Source organism: Pseudorasbora parva, chromosome 10 (assembly GCF_024679245.1).
Source record: "Pseudorasbora parva isolate DD20220531a chromosome 10, ASM2467924v1, whole genome shotgun sequence".
NCBI lineage: Eukaryota > Metazoa > Chordata > Actinopteri > Cypriniformes > Gobionidae > Pseudorasbora > Pseudorasbora parva.
Genome location: NC_090181.1, coordinates 39,841,053 through 39,861,445, shown reverse-complemented (window position 1 = coordinate 39,861,445; position 20,393 = coordinate 39,841,053). Strand labels below are relative to the sequence as shown.

Here is a 20,393-nt window from a genome sequence, read left to right as displayed (position 1 = left end):
TTCTTGTCTTCAAGAGTCCGTTTCATCTATTGCACTCAAGCAAACTATGCTGTTGTGGAGGGGATGTGGGAATATGGTTATGGATCGATGCCTCCAATCGAAGAGAAGCTGACTAGCTATCTCTCGATGGGTGAGACATCTGTTTTAAAGGTTTTGTCTCATATGTCTCCACTGTGTGTCACATTGCGCATAAATGGCAGAGCATATGTGGCAGCGGGTCAGGCTGGTGCTGCACTGCACATGATGGCTATGCTGCTGGCCTACCAGGCTGAACTGCTTAAGGACCTGGGCCAGGACCAGGGGCTCCCCTCTGAACCAGTAGAGGAGCAGCGCCACACCACAGATTTGGCTCCGTACCACAAAACAAACTGCCGCTGCGATCCATGGTGGCTATGGAGAGGCATTTCTGGATGAACCTGGCTGAAAGACATTCACCTCAATGTGTCGGTTTTGTCCTTTAGAACTTGTTGGTACATCTGTTGAGACGTTGCTCAGAAGGTTTAGGGAGGCGAATATGTGCTCTGGAGCCTTTAAGACCTTTATACTGTGCTGGCCCAGGTCTGCACCTCAGCCTGCAAAGGGGTCTGGCTCATCCCAGTCTGAGGACTAAGACAAGACCAGAAGGTTTGCGCTGCCTCTGGTGCTCCCCCTCATACAAGGGGTCGAAGCCAGAGGGAGAAGAAAAGACCTGAGGGAAGTTATCCAGGATGAACTAGCCGAGCATTTTAGGGTTCCAGAGGCTAAATAACATCTGCCTCCTTCCTCCCTCTTTCCATCCCCTGACTGAGGTTATGTGCTCTGACGTGTTTTTCATCTGGCCCTGAAGCTGGACCTATGATGTTTTTGGCTGTATGCTTTATTCAGACATCTGCTTTACTGATGGTTTGGCAAAAGAGGCTGGTTGTGAATACATTGTCTGACGCCGAGAAGTTTGCTAAGCTGTAGGCTCTCGGTGGTTGAAAACTGCTGCTGCGATCAGAAGATCGATGGTTTCTATGGAGAGGCATCTTTGGGTGAACCTGCCCCGACAGTATAGTATCTGACTATTATAAGGCAGTTAGACTCCCCCTCGCTCCCCTCGAGTTGTCATGTTGAAGGCTCTGTCCTCGGAGCTCCACCATGCAGTGGTGCTGAGTTGTTAGGCTCTTTCGAGCCTCCTTTAGGCTGGTGTAATGCCGAAAGCCTTCAGAGGCAGACGGCGGGTGACTACTCGATTAAGGGGTTGAAGGACTCCACTCAATTGAGAGGTCGGAGAAACACTGGGAGACATCAGAAGCAGGTGTCGGAAAAGCTCCTCCCTATTGAAGGGCAGGAGGTCACGAGGAAGCCGGGCTGCCACTAGCGTGTCTCACAAACCGTAAATCTCTGACTGTTCTGTTCAGACCGGGGAACCCCGAATTTAAGCAGGAATAGTATTTTAGCCTTTAGTTAAATATGATTGTTATTTTTATTTCTTATACATGGTATTTTTATTTCTTATGCATATGTTGTGATTATTTTATCACTATTTTAATACCGTTTCTATTTAAAGCACTTTGAATTAATATTGTGTATGAATAATGCTATATAAATAAACTTGCCTTGCCATGCCTCCTTTACCTCTGCCTTTAGCACCCTTTTAATAGGCTCTCTTTGAGCCTTCTTGGGAGCTGCCCTGAGCATAAAAAGTAGTCAGCATACTGATTTTAGTAAGTCAGCATATTGAGGCCTCCATTCTCAGAGCTAGAATTGGGCAGTAGCACTGAGTTGAAGGCTTTTTGCCTGAGCCTCCTCTGGTGCAGCTGGGTTGAGAGTACTTTTACCCATTTTTGTTCGCTCCCCTGGGCTCCACCTGCTATTACTGTCCAGTTGCTAGGGCTTGACAGATGTTGGATGTACATAGGCCTCCTTTCTCTCTCTCTCTCTCTCTCTCTCTCTCTCTCTCTCTCTCTCTCTCTCTCTCTCTCTCTCTCTCTCTCTCTCTCTCTCTCTCTCTCTCTCTCTCTCTCTCTCTCTCTCTCTCTCTCTCTTCCTTGGCCGCTGCTCTTGAACTATAGCATTGCTAGGCCTCTTATCGTAGGCTATGTAGAGTAATTATATTAGAGGCCTCCGCTCCCCTGACCTCCACCCATTATTGTGTCAAGCGGCTGGTCTTATTATGTAGCCTCCTTGACAGACATAGGACATAGTGCATTTGTCAGGTTGTTAAGCTCACTGTGGGCCTCCTTGGCTACTCCTCTACATAGAGAGCGTTATCTTGCTAAGGCCTCAGCTTCTTAGAGCTCTGCCAGGACATAGCAATTGTGAGTTGTAGGCTCTATGTGAGCCTCTTTAGAAACTCTCCTGAATGTAGAACGTAGTTAGGTTAGAGAGGTTTTTTTTAGAGATTCATCATGCAGAGGCATCCACTGCTAGAGCTCAGCTAGGTGGTAGGGTTGTTAGGCTCTCTGTAAGTCTCCTTGGCTTCTGAACTTAGTGTAGAGTGTTGCTTGGCCTCCTCATTATGAAAGCCATTATATTGAGGTCTCCGCTGTGCAGAGCATCACGGGCCAGTGAGTTTAAGTTGCTAGCTCTTTCTGAGCTTTTTTGGCTACTGCCTTTTGATTAGTGTGTTACTAGGCCTTTTATTTGAGGGCTCTTAGAAGTAGTATAGAAGTATACTTCTATAGAAGTAATTAGGCTTCCTCCTTTTAGAGTCTTCTTGTTGAGGCCTCTATTCTTGGAAAAGCTCTAAGACAAAAGATCTAAGACAATATTCCCTTAAAGGTGTCCTTAGGAATACCCATGCTCTTGAGCTTACCTGTAAGGTGTCTTGTAGCAAGGGCTACAAAGGGCTAGTTAATCATGATTCTTTTTTGCACCTTTGAAATGGGGAATCCTTTGAGTTGTGACTTATGTCAGCCACTAAGGAACTCATCCCTTCAGTATGGTGTTGCTATTTGGTTCCCCATAGCGCCCTCTATGGGATGCAGTGTAAGCGCATAGCGCCCTCTCAGGTTACGCATGTAACCATGTTTCCCTGATAAGTGGAAAAAGGCACTGTGTCCCCTTGCCAGCATGCTTTCAGGCAACATCTCCTTCAGACAAGAATTGAAAGAAATATTTCACAAGTGTCCTTTTATACTCCCGGTTGCACCATTATTGACATCATAGGCTGCCATCTGCTCATTGTCATGTTTTGACTCATACTTCAGACACCTTTCATGCTGAAGGCATTCCCCATAGCACCCTCTAAGGGACACAGCGTCTCATTCCCTTTCTCAGGGAACCATGAAAACATCTTTAACCTGAGATGTTTTCCACACATGACATGCAAAAACTTTCCAAGACAGATTTTATTTGACCTAAAAATCTGAATCCTTTTGGGTTTTAATTAAAATCAACTCCAGGGACATTAAAGTGCCTGAAGTTAAAGAAACACTCTTATGGCATTTCTTTGATAATACAGGGTTGTAATCACAATGAGAAGTGACAATCTGCTGCTCATGGTAAATTTTTGTCATCAGTGAAATATGAAGTGTCAACTAATAATAGTTATTTTTTGGCATTCTGCCAGGAAGATGCTGAGAGGCAGATGGTACTAATGCCATGACCACAGAAAGATACCTTCATTATCAGCTCAAGCAACCACGTTCAAGCAGGAATGGACTTGGACTAAAAAAAACTGGGACCAATGCTGGCCTAATATAGACTATAATATTGTTCATATAAATGTTTTCATGCTATTTTGATATACCAGCAGTTTATGCATTGCAGGCAGCCAGTTACACACTATTTAACTTTGGATGTTGTAGCTAAAAGCATTATCTCCTAGAATTGTTTCAGAGAAGATTATATCAATCTGCTGGCAGCCATCATCTCATCACTTATACTCTAATGATGAAACTTCAAACACAAAGTAAGTATTGTGCGTGCTGAGTCTGTGCTAAAGTAGGTCAATGCACTTGAGCATCAGTGTTATTTGGGCATTGCAGGTGAGAGATTGAAAAGGAAGCTGGTGGTAATTAGGTTACTAATTAGACACTTTGTGACCCGTTTCCTATAGTGATGGCTGGGCGGACAGAGATGAGGTCGTGGAGGGCTACGAGCAGGAAGCTGTTGGCGGCATCACTATGAAGCTACAGTCGGCGGAGGTCACATCTTTTGATGACTACTACCTGAAGTTACGGCTCAACACCAACAATAGAAACCCCTGGTTTGCTGAATTCTGGCAGCATCGTTTCCAGTGTCGCCTCCCGGGACACCCACAAGAAAACATGAATTATAAGAAGAACTGCTCAGGTACGAGGAGTGAGAGAGAGGCTGTAAATGGGTCATTCCTTGTATGCAGTACATTTTCATGTTCCCATCATAGATGACCTAATAAATTAGCTAAACTATGAATTCATTCAAACAAATAAAGACTTCACTACTTTTGTTTGGATGATTGTTATGCACTAGTTTCCAAAATGGGGGGAAATATTTAGAATGAATTTACTAACCCGATTCCAAAAAAGTTGGGACACTGTACACATAGTATATAAAAACAGAATGCAATTATGTGGTTTCAAAGTTTCAATATTTTATTCAGAATACAACTGAGAAAATGTAAAATTTCTGAGGGGAAAATAAGTTGATATTAAATATAATGGCATCAAAACATCTCAAAAAAGTTGGGGCAAGGCCATGTTTACCACTGTGTGGCATCCCTTCTTCTTTTTATAACAGTCTGCAAAAGTCTGGGGACTGAGGAGACAAGTTGCTCAAGTTTAGGAATGGGAATATTGTCCCATTCTTGTCTAATACAGACTTCTAGTTGTTCGACTGTCTTAGGTCTTCTTTGTCGCATCTTCCTCTTTATGATGCGCCAAATGTTTTCTATTAGTGAAATATCTGGACTGCAGGCTGGCCATTTCAGTACCCGGATCCTTCTTCTACACAGCCATGATTTTGTAATTGATGCAGTATGTGGTCTGGCATTGTCATGTTGGAAAATGCAAGGTCTTCCCTGAAAGAGACGATGTCTGGAGGGGAGCATATGTTGTTCTAGAACTTGGATATACCTTTCAGCATTGATGGTGCCTTTTCAGATGTGAAAGCTGCCCATGCCACACACACTCATGCAGCCCCATTCCATCGGAGATGTTGCTTCTGAACTGAGCGCTGATAACAACTTGGGTTGTCCTTGTCCTCTTTAGTCCGGATGACATGGTGTCCCAGTTTTTCAAAAAGAACTTCAAATTTTGATTCGTCTGACCACAGAACAGTTTTCCACTTTGCCACAGTCCATTTTAGATGAGCCTTGGCCCAGAGAAAACGTCTGCGCTTCTGAATCATGTTTAGATATGATGTCTTTTGACCTGTAGAGTTTTAGCCAGCTACAGCGAATGGCACTGTGTTGTGTTCACCGACAACAACTTCTGGAAGTATTCCTGAGCCCATGTTGTGATTTCCATTACAGTAGCATTCCTGTATGTGATGCAGTGCTGTCTAAAGGCCTGAAGATCGCAGGCATCCAGTATGGTTTTCTGCCCTTGACCCTTACACACAGAGATTGTTCCAGATTCTCTGAATCTTTGGATGATATTATGCACTGTAGATGATGGTAGAACTTCAAACTCTTTGCAATTTTTCTCTGAGAAACTCCTTTCTGATATTGCTTCTTGCGATTATAATTTATCCTTTGCCCTATATAATTTTCTGTGAATAAAACAGTATGATCCTCGTAAGGACTAGGCAACATGGACAAAAAGATCACATCTCTGTATTTTTGGTCTAAATGACGATATACAATAAAATAAATAAAAACAAAAGCACAGACTAAATGTAGTCGGAGGAACACATTCACTCATCTGAGCTTAGTAATTATATTTGCCTATATTTGATTGTTCGTCCATTTCAATAGTCACTTCACAGTTACTGCTATAATGTAATAAATATAAATACTTGAAGGTTTAAAAATGTACATGTGGCACATTTAATGCCCAACAATCTTTTAGTCAGAATTATTTTGTTATTCTTTTGCCAATGAGGAGACTCAAATTGGATTATACACTTCTCCTGCAGCAGCTCACTCTGTGTCCTCTGCATTTAACCCTTTTTCAGATGTGCTAATAATATCAAACTACTGCGGGCTCTGTACAGTATTGCCACGTTCTATATGCTATCATTTATAATGTATCGATATATCGTACAAACTCGAAATCCCACCCAGACCTAATCCAGTTAAATGGCCTTACACTTTGCACCCAGTTATTATAAAAACCTGCCCAACAATTTAGGTGGTAATTTCGACTATATGTATTCAATATCAAGTTTTTTTCCATCTTTGTTGATGAAATTACAGTCTGATAATACCAGTAGCGTACCGTGGGGTTTCATTCAGGGCCTGCACTAACGATCAACACACCCCACACCGCTGCCATAGCAACACCACACACACAGCGATATACAAAATACAATCACTACGGTGCACTACCAAGCTAAATAATAATAATAATAATAATAATAATAATAATAATGCAAAAGCTTGGACCTGACTGCAACACTGTGCACGCAAACCACAGTAGGCCTACATTATAACAGCTAAAAAGGCACATCAACACAGCATCAACTTCTGGTGCCCACAATCACTCCAGCGGTACAGATTAACCATAACAAAAATCCTGTTTAAAAATAGCACAATAACTATTTCTCCTAAACAAGTAACACTCACCCATTACTTGTAAATGAAATCCATCCTCCGATCCTTTCTGATGAAACGTTCAATGACCTCCTCGTGCAGTTGTGCGTTCTGCTTAAGATGAATGACCAGCTCCTTCTCTATGGAAATAGATGCCAGAGCAGAGAGTCGTGTTTGTCCTGTTGTATTTCGTGAATACGTTTTGATGCGCTTGAGAGCTGAGAAAGATCGCTCGACTGATGCGGTGGACACTGGGATTGTCACAATCAAGCATGTGAGGGCATAAAGCTGCGACATACTAACTGCAAGCCCCGTGCTCCTCAGAAATGTCAGTAGGTCACTTGGACTCTTTCCCTGAAAGTTTGTCATGCTGTACATCACTTTGAGCTCAGCTCTAAGTCTGCCAAGGTCAAACTGTGCGCCATAGCTCTCATCCAGGCTCCTGAGCTCTGCTTCAGGAAATGTCTGCTTGAACTTTGCAAACAGCTGTGCATCCAGCAATGCAACAAACAGTAGACGCTTGTGATCCTCAAATCGATTCCTGATTTGCGTGATGATGCTGTCGATTAGCGCTGTGTGCAGCTGTCTGTAGTGTGCGTGCGCGTCTGTTCGGCCTCTCGCTGCGCTCGGCTGTCCCGCGGCCTCCACTGTCCTCTCATAGATGGCCTCAAATTTTCCACGCTCGCCTTCAAGAAACTGGCAAAAATCTCCAACTCTGGCCAGACTGAACTGCACGTCCAGGCTCTTATTTTGCAGTACTCCGAAGAGCACATCAGCAAAGGCAAAAATGCCGATGAAAGAAAAAAGAAAAAAACAGAATTCAAAGCTTTTCAACTGTGACAAGTGTCCTGATGCACAATGTACCGTTTCACGGTCAAAATCCTCCGCGTGATCGAGGATGTGCTGGAAAAGCATGACCAGCTCTTCTCTTTTGTCATGGACCGTGCCCACCAACCTGGAGTTAAAGTTCCATCTCACCTGAGAGACCCGCGGCAGCCGCCTCTCGCAAAACTCATCCAGCAGTTTTGTGCGCTTCGGTGAACGTGTGAAAAATGCAGACAGTCCTCCCAGATTCGCAAAAAAAATCTTGCAGTCCTTAATTTTGGATGCTCCCTGAGACATCACAAGATTTAATGTGTGTGCATAACAGTGCACAAAAAGAGCCTGTGGGATGTCTTCTTTTACGCGTGCCTGTACGCCATTAAGTCCCGATGCCATTACAGCGGCTCCGTCATAACACTGTGCCACTAACTTTTTTCTGCAATCATAGCTGCCCAACACTTCAAGTACTGAAGCTGCTATATCGTGAGCTCGTTTGTTTTCTGTGACATCCTCAAACTTTAAAAATCGTTCTTTGACTCCGATGTCAGTAACGTACCGCAGTACAAATGACAGCTGTGCAGTGTTGCTGAAATCGGTGGTCTCATCCACCATAACCGCAACAAACTTGGTGTTGTTAATCTCTTTTTTGATGGCATCATTTAGCACCTCAGCAACAGCATTTATAAGATCGTTTTGAATTTTCCCAGACGTTCCCATAAAAACGGTGGCCGTGGCTAGATGGTTTCGCAAGTCAGCATCATATTCTGATAGCAGAGATAGTAACTCCAAGAAATTACCTCGATTGAAGGACTCCTTCCCCTCGTCATGTCCCCTTAAAGACAATTCTTGCTGTCCCAAAAAGATGACACAATCAATTAGGCGCTTGAGAATGTCCCGGTTTTTCTTCACTCTCTCATTGTGCAGGCTTGTCTCTCGTCTCCGCTGGTCATCCAGCTGCAAATCCACCCTTGACTCACCAAAGGTTTTCAAATGTACCACCGCGGTGAGGTGACGCTCGGATGCCTGGTGTTTGATAGCTGCCTTGGTGAAGCTATTAAGGCTGGAAAAACCTGTGCTGTTCCATGTTCCCCCACTTGTATTAAAAAGCAAACACGGCCAGCAAAATAACTTGTTCCGGTCGGTGCTAGCTGTAATCCAGTCATAGCGATCATAGTTGCCCTCAGTAAAATGCCGCACAAATCGTTTACTGACCTTCGTCAGCCCATCCAGCTTAGGTGTAGGTCTTCCCTTTGAAATTATTTCTTTCTTCTCTCCAAACGAGCGCCTTGAAAAAGGCACGCGAAGGAGATCGGAAACAGGATCGATAGCAGGTGTAAAAACAGCGGCCATAGCTTCTTTCACTTATATCGCACAAAACCGCCAAAAGTTCAAACGGCTGATGACATCAGCGGGGGGTAGCGCTGACACACCGCTGGGCCTCTGGGCCGTTCTGTCACTACACATCAAAATTTGATTGGCTGATGACCCACGTCAGTCAAAGTTATGATCCAATGGAAAATAGCAGCTTCAATGGAAGGCTAGCTATACTACTATTGCTGGCCCACGGAGCTGTGATGCGTTTCGATGATGACATATGGAAAATACAGCTCAGCCTCACAAAAAATAACCACATTTTTTCTGGAAATATAATTTTTAACATACTGAAATTGACAGTAATTGAATTTAGACATGTTCAGACACACATTAATTTAATTAGAAAAATATATATTTTTTTGATTTTGACAGGGCCAGCAGAGCAGGCCCTGCTGGCCCTGACGGCCCACCACTGGATAATACCAACATTTAAAAAAGTATTGTATATAAATAAGTTGACATGCTCACTAGTCAATCCATCACTGAATAATGACAATTTTAGGCTCTCTCTAACATCCTCTTAGCTGCTGTTCATTTTTTTAGTTATTGAAGTGTCTGACCAGAATAGGTTTTAGAAACATATCTTCTTAAATTGCAATTGCCACACGATAATATATATTTGAAAGAAAAGTTCAAAAGGTACTGCAGAACAGGAATGACCCATTTTGCATGTTACAGAATAGCTGTTATTTCCCAAAACAGAAGAAAATAATATACTTGCTTATTAGGTTTATACTAATTTAAAGGCATATGTGTGTGTTTTTCTGCCCTTTTTGTATTCTTTGTATGTTATTCTCTGCTGACTGAAAAAGGTGACCTAGGTAAATTGACTCTTTTATAAGGCACATTTCTGTCTGGCTGGGTTGATATTTAACATCAGCTGTTTAGCCTCACTAGTTGGAGACAACACTAGTGGCACCTGACATCTTTTTTTTTTTTTCTTCTTTTTTTTTCTTTGCAGAGCCACATCTTGTTTCACAATGCATTAAATATGTTTTAACGTGATATATAACACATTTTTTAACCTTTATACAACCCTTATTTAAGTGCAAGTACACATACACGAAAGCATGCCACTCACTTTATTATCGGATCTGATTTTATGCTATTTTCATGTTGTCCATATATATATATATATATTTTATTTACAGCATTGCTTTGCTATATAACTTTTATTTATTTATTTATTATTTGTTTTTTGTTTTGTTTTTTTAGTTGTTTTAGGCAAGAGGTGAACTTTCATAGGTCAAATGATTTTGATTTAAAATGATAATTTTAAGTTTATAAAACATGAACATAAAGGCAAAATGAAAACTGTTACAAATTAGAGAAATAGTCATAGTGTGCTGTTCTGTTATTATTTCTTTGTCTAGAACTCCAAGATGGTAAGTGAATATTTTTCTGAAGAGTTAACGTGGAGACACCTTAATTCAGAAATATAGATAGAGGTCGACTGATATTGTACAACCATACGAATTTAAAGGAAATTATGCTCTGTGAATCTGTGTCTGTATAAAACAGTCTTTTTTCTACATTTTCAGATCACTGGTAAAGGTTATTAGAACATTCCTTTACTGTTGTGAACAACGTCACAAAAAGACACTGTATATCGGTTGACCTCTAATATATGAAGTTATTGGGATGTTTTATCCCCAAAATATTGGCATCTGTATGGGCACTTTAGTTTGAACTTTATATCCCAATAACATTAACTAGATCTACCATGCCAGTTGGCTATGCTGCATGTTCCAGTGGGGAACTTTTTTAAGCTCCAAACATTTTTAGTTGCTTGTGCTAATATAAATCAGAGCCTTCAGAGGGAAGAAATAAAGAGGTCACGCTTCTTATTTCTATAGATTCGGCTCCATTTACAACATGCATCTGCTAAACATGCACAACAACAACAAAAATATATACTGTATCGATGTCATACTGTGACTTTGGTGGAAGAATGTTTTAGAGTTTGGTGTTGTGTTGTTCACTATTTTTTGACATAAATAATAGTAACAGTAGTAGGGACACATTATTATCCAGCAAAATTTGCACCGAATTTTAAACATGATAAATGGGGCCATAGTATATGCTGATTACTTACTTATTTACTCATAAAAAAAATCAATTTTAGTTAGAAAGTTAAAGTTAGACAGCACCCCCCCACACACACACACACACACATATTTGATGATACATTTATGTGATGAAATGATTTTTGAGTTGAAATATCATAGCACAGTATCATATCTTTACTAAGACCTAAATATTTCTCCTTGCATGTAAACAAACTTTTGACATACCATAGAAAATAAGTTGAACATAAATGATTTAATAGAGAACCAGGGTGTAAGAAACACTGAGAAATCCTTCTCGCAATCTGCCTCTATCATTAATAAAACATGGATTTAATGTTTCAGTTTGTCCTCAAAGTGTCACTGCTTTATTATGGTTTGTGCCTGTAAATGAGGGCTCAACTAAGACAGCATTTTCAACAAAGCATGCCTAGGTTTTAGCCTGCACACTTTGCTTGCCGCAATGCCCTTTATTTTACACATGTATAATGTGAAAGCCATGTTATGATGAGAGTTTTCTTTGAAAAATATGTTCTTAATCTTCAAAATCATCATATTTATCAGCTACGGTGCCTGATGCTTCTTGCTGGCTTTTTACAGATCACCAGATAATGATCCGATAGGGTGTCCTTTGACATTGCCCGTTCCTTTGAATCAATACAGCAATCTTTTCTTTTTCTTTTTGTCTTCAATTGTCAGCCACATTTACTCTGATTCATGAGGGAGACGGGCAAGAATGAGAACACGGATTAATAATGAATTTCCTCGCTCAATTAATAATAATGTCAACATCATGTCCGTTACTAATTAAATGCTGAGTTTGGTTACAAGCATTTCATTTGATCTTTAATGCCGCTGTCTTTTGATTCACTGTCCAATGGAAATAGAAAAAATGTACTGTCCTGTCGCCCGTGGCATCAGAATAATAATGCGTCTCAGGACACCCTATCGTTCCCTTTCAAGTGCTCAAAAATTACGTTTACATAAAATGGGGTCTGAAAATATGGCTGAACTGTTACAGTGTTTTTGTTTTGTTTTTTGTAACAGTGATTTTCATTTCAGTAAAAGTGGAATAATTATTTTGCAGAATTTGCAGGTATTGCTAAATTATTTACTGTAGTCAATATGAAATCAATTGACCCTATTTACTTTCTTAATGCATGTTTCTGGTCTTACTGTGCATGTTATGCCAAAGTAAAACTATTTGTCTTCATTGTCTATATAAAAAGACTTTCCTTTTCAGCTAACATCACTTAGACCATGCAGGCTGTTGGATAATGTTCACCAGTAGTCAAATAGCTGTTTAGATATATAAGGAAGTAAATTGGGTTGCAAATGTTGTTTCATGTTGACTAAGTTGCTACATTTTTCCCAGTGATGCTCTAATAATTGTCGTTTGGTTTGCTGATTCTCGCAGGTTATGAAAGCCTTGAGGACAACTATGTCCAGGACAGTAAGATGGGGTTTGTCATTAATGCCATCTATGCCATGGCTCACGGCCTTCATGATATGCATGAGCATTTGTGCCCGGGTCACGTGGGACTATGTGAGGCAATGGACCCCATTGATGGCAGCAAACTGCTGGACTCTCTCCTTAAGACCTCCTTTACTGGCGTGTCTGGAGAAGATGTGTGGTTCGATGAAAACGGGGACTCTCCAGGCAGGTCAGTCTTACTTACTGGCCTACATAAAGCTACATTTCATGCACTAAATGAATGACACAAAAAATAGCTATTAATTAATTTTTAAACCACCGTGGAGTTGAATCCGATAAGTCCACTGCCCTGGCTTCAGCAAACACTCACTTGCAGTCATTTCTGGATGTTTTGAAAATTCTGTCATTAATTACTCGCCCTCATGTCGTTCCAAACCCATCGACGTTCATCTTCGAAAAACAAAAGATCTTTTTGATAAAATATGAGAGCTTTCTGTCCCTTCATTGACAGCAACATAACTCACTTTAACTCAATGGAACCTGCTTGATGGATGAGACCAAACCTCTTGCTGAAGCTCAAACGTGCTCTGCAACACAAGAATGAACCTCATTGGTTCTTAAAGGAACCTTAAACGTGCTGCACAACACAAGAATGAACCTCATTGGTTCTTGAGGAACCTTAAATGTGCTGCGTCACACAAGAATGAACCTCATTGGTTCTTGAGTAACCTTAAACGTGCTGCGTAACACAAGAATAAACCTCATTGGTTCTTGAGGAACCTTAAACGTACTGCGTAACACAAGAATGAACCTCATTGGTTCTTGAGGAAGCTCAAACGTGCTGCGTAACACTAGAATGAACCTCATTGGTTGTTGCTGAAGCTCAAATGTGCTGTGTAACACGAGAATGAACCTCATTGGTTCTTGAGGAAGCTCAAATGTGCTGCGCAACACAAGAATGAACCTCATTGGTTCTTGAGTAACCTTAAACGTGCTGCGCAACACCAGAATGAACCTCACTGGTTCTTGAGGAACCTTAAACGTGCTGCGTAACACCAGAATGAACCTCATTGGTTCTTGAGAAAACTCAAACATGCTGCGTAACACAAGAATGAACCTCATTGGTTCTTGCTGAAGCTCAAACGTGCTGCGCAACACAAGAATGAACCTCATTGGTTCTTGAGTAACCTTAAACGTGCTGCGCAACACAAGAATGAACCTCATTGGTTCTTGAGGAACCTCAAACGTGCTGTGTAACACGAGAATGAACCTCATTGGTTCTTGAGGAACCTCAAACGTGCTCTGCAACACAAGAATGAACCTCACTGGTTCTTGAGGAACCTTAAACGTGCTGCGTAACACAAGAATGAACCTCATTGGTTCTTGAGGAACCTTAAACGTGCTGTGTAACACGAGAATGAACCTCATTGGTTCTTGAGGAACCTCAAACGTGCTGCGCAACACAAGAATGAACCTCATTGGTTCTTGCTGAAGCTCAAACGTGCTGCGTAACATGAGAATGAACCTCATTGGTTCTTGAGAAACCTATGACGTGCTGCGTACTACAAGAATAAACCTCATTGGTTCTCGCACCTCAAGTGAACACGCTTGAGCATGCCGTTTACCACAACTCATGTGTAAGCTGATGAATGAAGCATATGTGAATATCACCAAAAATAGCTTAATTTATGTTCTGAAGATGAACAAAAGTCTTTACGAGTTTGGAATGACATGAGGGTGAGTAATTATTGACAGGATTTTTGCATGAACTGTCCCTTTAATGTAAACTTTCTTACTTAAACTGAATTTATATTTTGAATGCAGTGCAAATTCCCTTTGTATAAATGCACCTGCCTAATAAATTCTTAAATGTAACCATGAGCAAAAAAAGTAATTATGCTAGACTGTAAAATAACTTCTGTGTTTATATCTCTTTCTTGAAGGTATGACATTATGAACCTGCAGTATGTAGAGCCTGGAGTCTTCGACTATATAAACGTCGGCTCGTGGCATGAAGGCATTCTGAATATTGATGATTATATGATCCAGATGAACCGCAGTGAGATGGTCCGATCTGTCTGCAGTGAGCCCTGTTCCAAAGGAGAGATCAAGGTATGTTTGTATATGTATTAGCAAAAAAAATGTATTGTTGCCTTTTTTTTAATGTTGCTGCTTCTTCTCCTTAAAATACAAAAATAAACTGTAGTCCACTGGGGAAATGCATGTAATGTGCTGTTATGTGTCCGCACAGGTGATCAGGAAAGGGGAAGTGAGCTGCTGTTGGATCTGTACGGCCTGTAAGGACAATGAATATGTCCAGGATGAGTTCACCTGCAAAGCCTGTGAGCTGGGATGGTGGCCAGATGAAGAACTTCAAGGTACTTAATTTGCAATTGTCGTCCTTTCATTGCCATAGTCATTTTGATTAATGTGGTCAGTTTTAACTTATCAGATGTTTCTCCTAAAATTCCTCAGAAGAAAGTAAAAATAGTCACTATAGAGACTATAGTTGACCAAGTACAAGTAAAGATCTACTGTATAAAATGAATCTGCATAGCATAGCTGAGAAAATTGGATCTTGGAAGAATATAATAAGATGAGAAATGTTTGAGGTCGTATTGAAGAGCTTAGATATCTCTTTGTAAGCTGTAGAAGAGACATATGAAATTACTGGAGTCTTTTTCTTAGCAATGCATAAATAAATTCAAATCTGAGAGTCAAGAGACTTGAGCAAAGTCTCCAAAGGTTCTTTGTTTAGTCTAGTCTTAGTCTTTGAGAAACAATTGAGATACTAAAGGGGAACAATGTAACATAATCAACCGGTCTTGAGTTGAATGTTTTTATAAAACTAAATATTCTAATATATAAGCTAGTCTGCATCTTAAAACAATCCATTATCTGTCAGCATTTGTTCTAGACATGAAAGACTCTTATTATCAGGCTTGTTGAGGAGAAGTTTAAAATTATTTTTCTAAGCAATCAGACTTGTCAATGACTTTTGCATGGACAAACACAATCTGTTTTCTTCATAAAATGTATAAATCTAGAACTTAAGGCTTTACCTATGGTTCTATTGCCCAGAGTTTTGGTAATTCATTAATTGTTTTTGAGTTTTGAAGTCAAGAGAAAAATTATGTGTCTGAATCAAAGCATTACAGTGTCGTCATCAAACATCCATGCTGAAGACCATTCTCCAAATCTTGCATTATAACTGATTTGGCTCTTTAAAAGACCTTCACTGTCCTATTTTCAAAAGGTTCCCCATGACACCTGAAGGCCATTTATCATTTTTACAGATTGCTTGCGCCGTGCAACTTATCGCCTGTGACAGCCCTACTTCACTGCCTACTTCTCTGGCCTATTTTCATACACTATGATGGTCAATGTCAATGCAGCAGCTTAGAGTGTCCTAGCAATGTATTTTTTATTAGTTCACTCTATAGTTCCATTCTGTGTTATTGCCGTAATGCACAGATTCACCATAGCTCAAGAAAAGCTCATGCTGAGATGGTCAGAAATGTTAAAAAATAGAAATTGTATTTATCATTTAGGAAGTTATTCATGTCCCACTAGATATAAATGGTTGTGTCCTTAAGATCTCCATGAGTTTTATCTTTCGTAAAAGGCTTTCGTGAATACTGGTGTTGGTAATGAGGAAGCATTCATTTCCTCTCTCCTGCTGCAGTCTCTCAAGTCTCCTTTGGCTTGGTTCTTTCTTATGGCTGGTCCCTTAGTGGAGGTGCTGTTTATTTTTAGGTGAGCTGGAAACCTACTTTAGCACTTGGTGCATAAGCCACACTCAGATGGCCAGTCCTACAAAAGACACAGCAATGTGAAGTGTACACTTTTGCCATTTTTATTTCATATTCAACAATGTACGCTTTGATCACAACCCCCTGTTGGCCCCTTAGAGTGTTTGCATATTGGTGGAAGCATAAATTCATAATGTGTCAAATCCTATGAATTATATAGGCATTTTAGTCCATAGTAAAATGGGAAAAAGCTCTGCAGGTGTGTTGTATGTTCTGCACTATACAGTGGCCCATGTTAAAAGAACATTTTGTGAGAGGTTGCCAGGGCATTAGGCTACTATGTGGTTAAAACGTGTGCTGAAACATTTCAGTGTGTTGTTATGCAGTTGCTAGGATGTTAAACGTGGTTGCTGGTTACTTACTAAACTAAAACAACAGAACCCATCTTAAATTTTGTTTCTGGTTGCCAAGGCATTGCTTAATAATACATAAGGAATTGCCGCTTTTCATATATTTAAAAGTATGTGACATTATATTTACTAATACACTCACCTAAAGGATTATTAGGAACACCATACTAATACTGTGTTTAACCCCCGTTCACCTTCAGAACTGTCTTAATTCTACGTGGCATTGATTCAACAAGGTGCTGAAAGCATTGTTTATAAATGTTGGCCCATATTGATAGGATAGCATCTTGCAGTTGATGGAGATTTGTGGGATGCACATCCAGGGCACGAAGCTCCCGTTCCACCACATCCCAAAGATGCTCTATTGGGTTGAGCTCTGGTGACTGTGGGGGCCATTTTAGTACAGTGAACTCATTGTCATGTTCAAGAAACCAATTTGAAATGATTTGAGCTTTGTGAAATGGTGCATTATCCTGCTAGAAGTAGCCATCAGAGAATGGGTACATGGTGGTCATAAAGCGATGGACATGGTCAGAAAAAATGCTCAGATAGGCCGTGGCATTTAAATGATGCCCATTTGGCACTAAGGGGCCTAAAGTGTGGCAAGAAAACATCCCCCACACCATTACACCACCACCACCAGCCTGCACAGTGGTAACAAGGCATGATGGATCCATGTTCTCATTCTATTTACGCCAAATTCTGACTCTACCATCTGAATGTCTTAACAGTAATCAGACCAGGCAACATTTTTCCAGTCTTCAACCATTCAATTTTGGTGAGCTCATGCAAATTGTAGCCTCTTTTTCCTATTTGTAGTGGAGATGAGTGGTACCCGGTGGTGTCTTCTGCTGTTGTAGCCCATCCGCCTCAAGGTTGTGCGTGTTGTGGCTTCACAAATGCTTTGCTGCATACCTCGGTTGTAACGAGTGGTTATTTCAGTCAAAGTTGCTCTTCTATCAGCTTGAATCAGTCGGCCCATTCTCCTCTGAACTCTAGCATCAACAAGGCATTTTCACCCACAGGACTGCCGCATACTGGATGTTTTTCTCTTTTCACACCATTCTTTGTAAACCCTAGAAATGGTTGTGTGTGAAAATTCCAGTAACTGAGCAGATTGTGAAAGTCACAAATCACAAATGTTTGTAGAAGTGTCTGCATTCTGCAATGTGCTTGATTTTATGCTGAAGAGGGCACAGCCATTACTTTTTTATTATAGTAACAGTCTGAAACACTAACAGATCTCCCCCCTACATTATCATTGAGCAAATATATTCATTGCAAACACAATAAAACATACAACTTTATAAATATTACATGTCATGCTTTTTTTGCCTTAATTTCTAAATAGATGTTTCAATATTTACCCATACAGGATCAATGCATTGCATTATATTGAAAAATGTAAGCACTAGTTTTCCATATATGGAAATGTATTATGTAATATATCACATTATATTTTGCAGTACATTCCTATATATTTTTATTGAGTAAGAGTGGTTACACACTGGCCCAAGTTTTAAAATAAAAATTTGTAGAACTTCTTATTTTGTGACTGTTTGCCAAGATGTATTTTATTGTGTGTAGCTATGCAGTTGCTAGGATGTTTTAAGTGGTTACTTGCTGTCCTAAGGTCTGAGTGGGTTTCTGTGCGTTGCTAATGTGTTCTGAGTATTTTGTGTGTGTGTGTTGCTATGCAGTTGATATGGTGTTCAGAGTGGTTTCCTATGATATTCTGGTCTGTATCTTTGGCTCAGCTTCTATTTCAGTGTAGGTCAGTTATAAAAATGATACACTATATAGAGCATATTAGTGATATCCCTGCCATCCCTACCTGGTCCTGACCAATCTTAAAACCCAGAGTCCTCTTAGTCTGAGACCAAGACAAGACAGAGTACAAACGTATTAGATTCCTAGATAAGCCCAAGACCTTCAAAAAATTGTTTTGATTACTACAACAGTACAGCAATAATAATAGTAATGCTTGCCTAATAATTGCATGCATTGTGTTCATAGTCTCACATTGATATAATAATTTTGTCTTGTCTTTTCAGTCTGTGAGCCACTTCCCCTGCGCTACCTGGAGTGGAGTCATCCTGAATCCATTGCGGCTGTCGTCTTTTCATGTCTGGGCATCCTAGTGACCAGTTTTGTCACCTTCATCTTTATACTGTACCGAGACACGCCAGTCGTCAAGTCCTCCAGCCGTGAACTTTGCTACATCATCCTGGCTGGCATCTTCCTGGGTTACATTTGCCCTTTCACTCTCATTGCCCGTCCCACTCTAGCCTCATGTTACCTGCAGCGTCTCCTCGTTGGCCTCTCTGCCTCCATGTGCTACTCGGCTCTCGTCACGAAGACGAACCGCATTGCCCGCATTCTGGCCGGCAGCAAGAAGAAGATATGCACACGCAAACCGCGCTTCATGAGTGCCTGGGCGCAAGTGGTGATCGCGTTCATCCTCATCAGCATGCAACTGACTTTGGAGGTCACGTTGATCATCTTAGAGCCTCCAGAGCCGATAAAGTCCTACCCCAGTATTCGAGAAGTGTTTCTAATATGCAATACCAGTAATGTGGGCATGGTGGCGCCACTGGGCTATAATGGCCTGCTCATTCTCAGCTGCACCTATTATGCGTTTAAAACTCGCAACGTCCCTGCCAACTTCAACGAGGCCAAGTACATTGCCTTCACCATGTACACCACCTGTATTATCTGGTTGGCCTTTGTGCCGATTTACTTCGGCTCCAACTACAAGATCATCACCACATCCTTCTCTGTGAGTCTCAGCGTGACGGTGGCTCTCGGCTGCATGTTCACGCCAAAAATGTACATAATCCTCGCCAAGCCCGAGAGGAACGTACGCAGCGCGTTCACCACATCCGATGTGGTGCGTATGCACGTGGGCGATGGAAAAATTGCTTGCAGGAGCAACAGCCTGCTAAACATGTTCAAACGTAAGAAGAACACATCTGGAAATGCCAAGTAAGTAGCTCAGCGGCATCAGCGCAGTCTCTCTCCGTCCTGTTGCGTTAGAGCCCATGGGTCCAGTCCTGTAATTCTCTCCAGGCCTCAGGATCATGCCATTTCCAGGAGCTCACTCAATTAACGGCTTTCTCAGACATCTTGCAATTTGCAGGTCAACTACAATTAAAACCTGCACACCCAGGGGCGTCTAAGCAACAGGGCTGGGAGAGACTGTGTGACTTTAGTAGCTTTAGATGTACGTAATGGCACAGTCCAATAGTTGTTATTCTTCTACAACCAACTATTGCTGAACAGTATGAGATTTTTCCGGAAAATGCCGGCAAAGATTTTGCAATAATTTTATTCCACAGTAAATATATTTGTTGTTATCTTCAGATGAAAGCAGTCAAACAAAACATGGAGTGGTTTGCAACAGCTGTGTTCAGTTGCAAACTTTTTACAGTCTTTTTTTTTCAATTAAATGGCCCATAATGCAAAGGTGTTTGTGCACTGATGCCAGGCTAATTAATTTGTTATAAATAATCTGGTCTTTTGGTTCGAGTCCATCAAGTTCCAAATAAAATGGGGAAATCATAAAATAAGCTAAAGTTCCTTGTATATTTGTTATGTATTTGGTTATATAAAGTGGGGACCAAAAGTCTGAGAGTACTAGTAGAAATGCTGCTATTTTGCTATTTTATGGAATTGTTTACACGCATTCACACACACACACACACACACACACACACACACACACACACACACACACACACACACACACACACACACACACACACACACACACACACACACACAACACACACACACACACACACACACACACACACACACACACACACACACACACACACACACACACAGTGTGTGACATAGCTATAAACAGCACCTATTTGACAATTTATTCAG

At 40.9% G+C, this 20,393-nt stretch overlaps 1 protein-coding gene across 2 annotated transcripts in view; it reads left to right on the top strand.

Moving 5' to 3' along the window:
* The window catches only part of grm1b (glutamate receptor, metabotropic 1b), a 51,780-nt gene that overhangs the window by 14,240 nt on the left and 17,147 nt on the right, over positions 1-20,393 (top strand). For both annotated transcript variants that reach the window (XM_067456113.1, XM_067456114.1), the window contains exons 6-10: positions 4,025-4,260; positions 12,320-12,566; positions 14,281-14,449; positions 14,589-14,715; positions 18,554-19,484. In XM_067456113.1, coding sequence (XP_067312214.1) covers positions 4,025-4,260; positions 12,320-12,566; positions 14,281-14,449; positions 14,589-14,715; positions 18,554-19,484 — 1,710 coding nt within the window. The remainder of the gene's footprint in view (positions 1-4,024; positions 4,261-12,319; positions 12,567-14,280; positions 14,450-14,588; positions 14,716-18,553; positions 19,485-20,393) is intronic.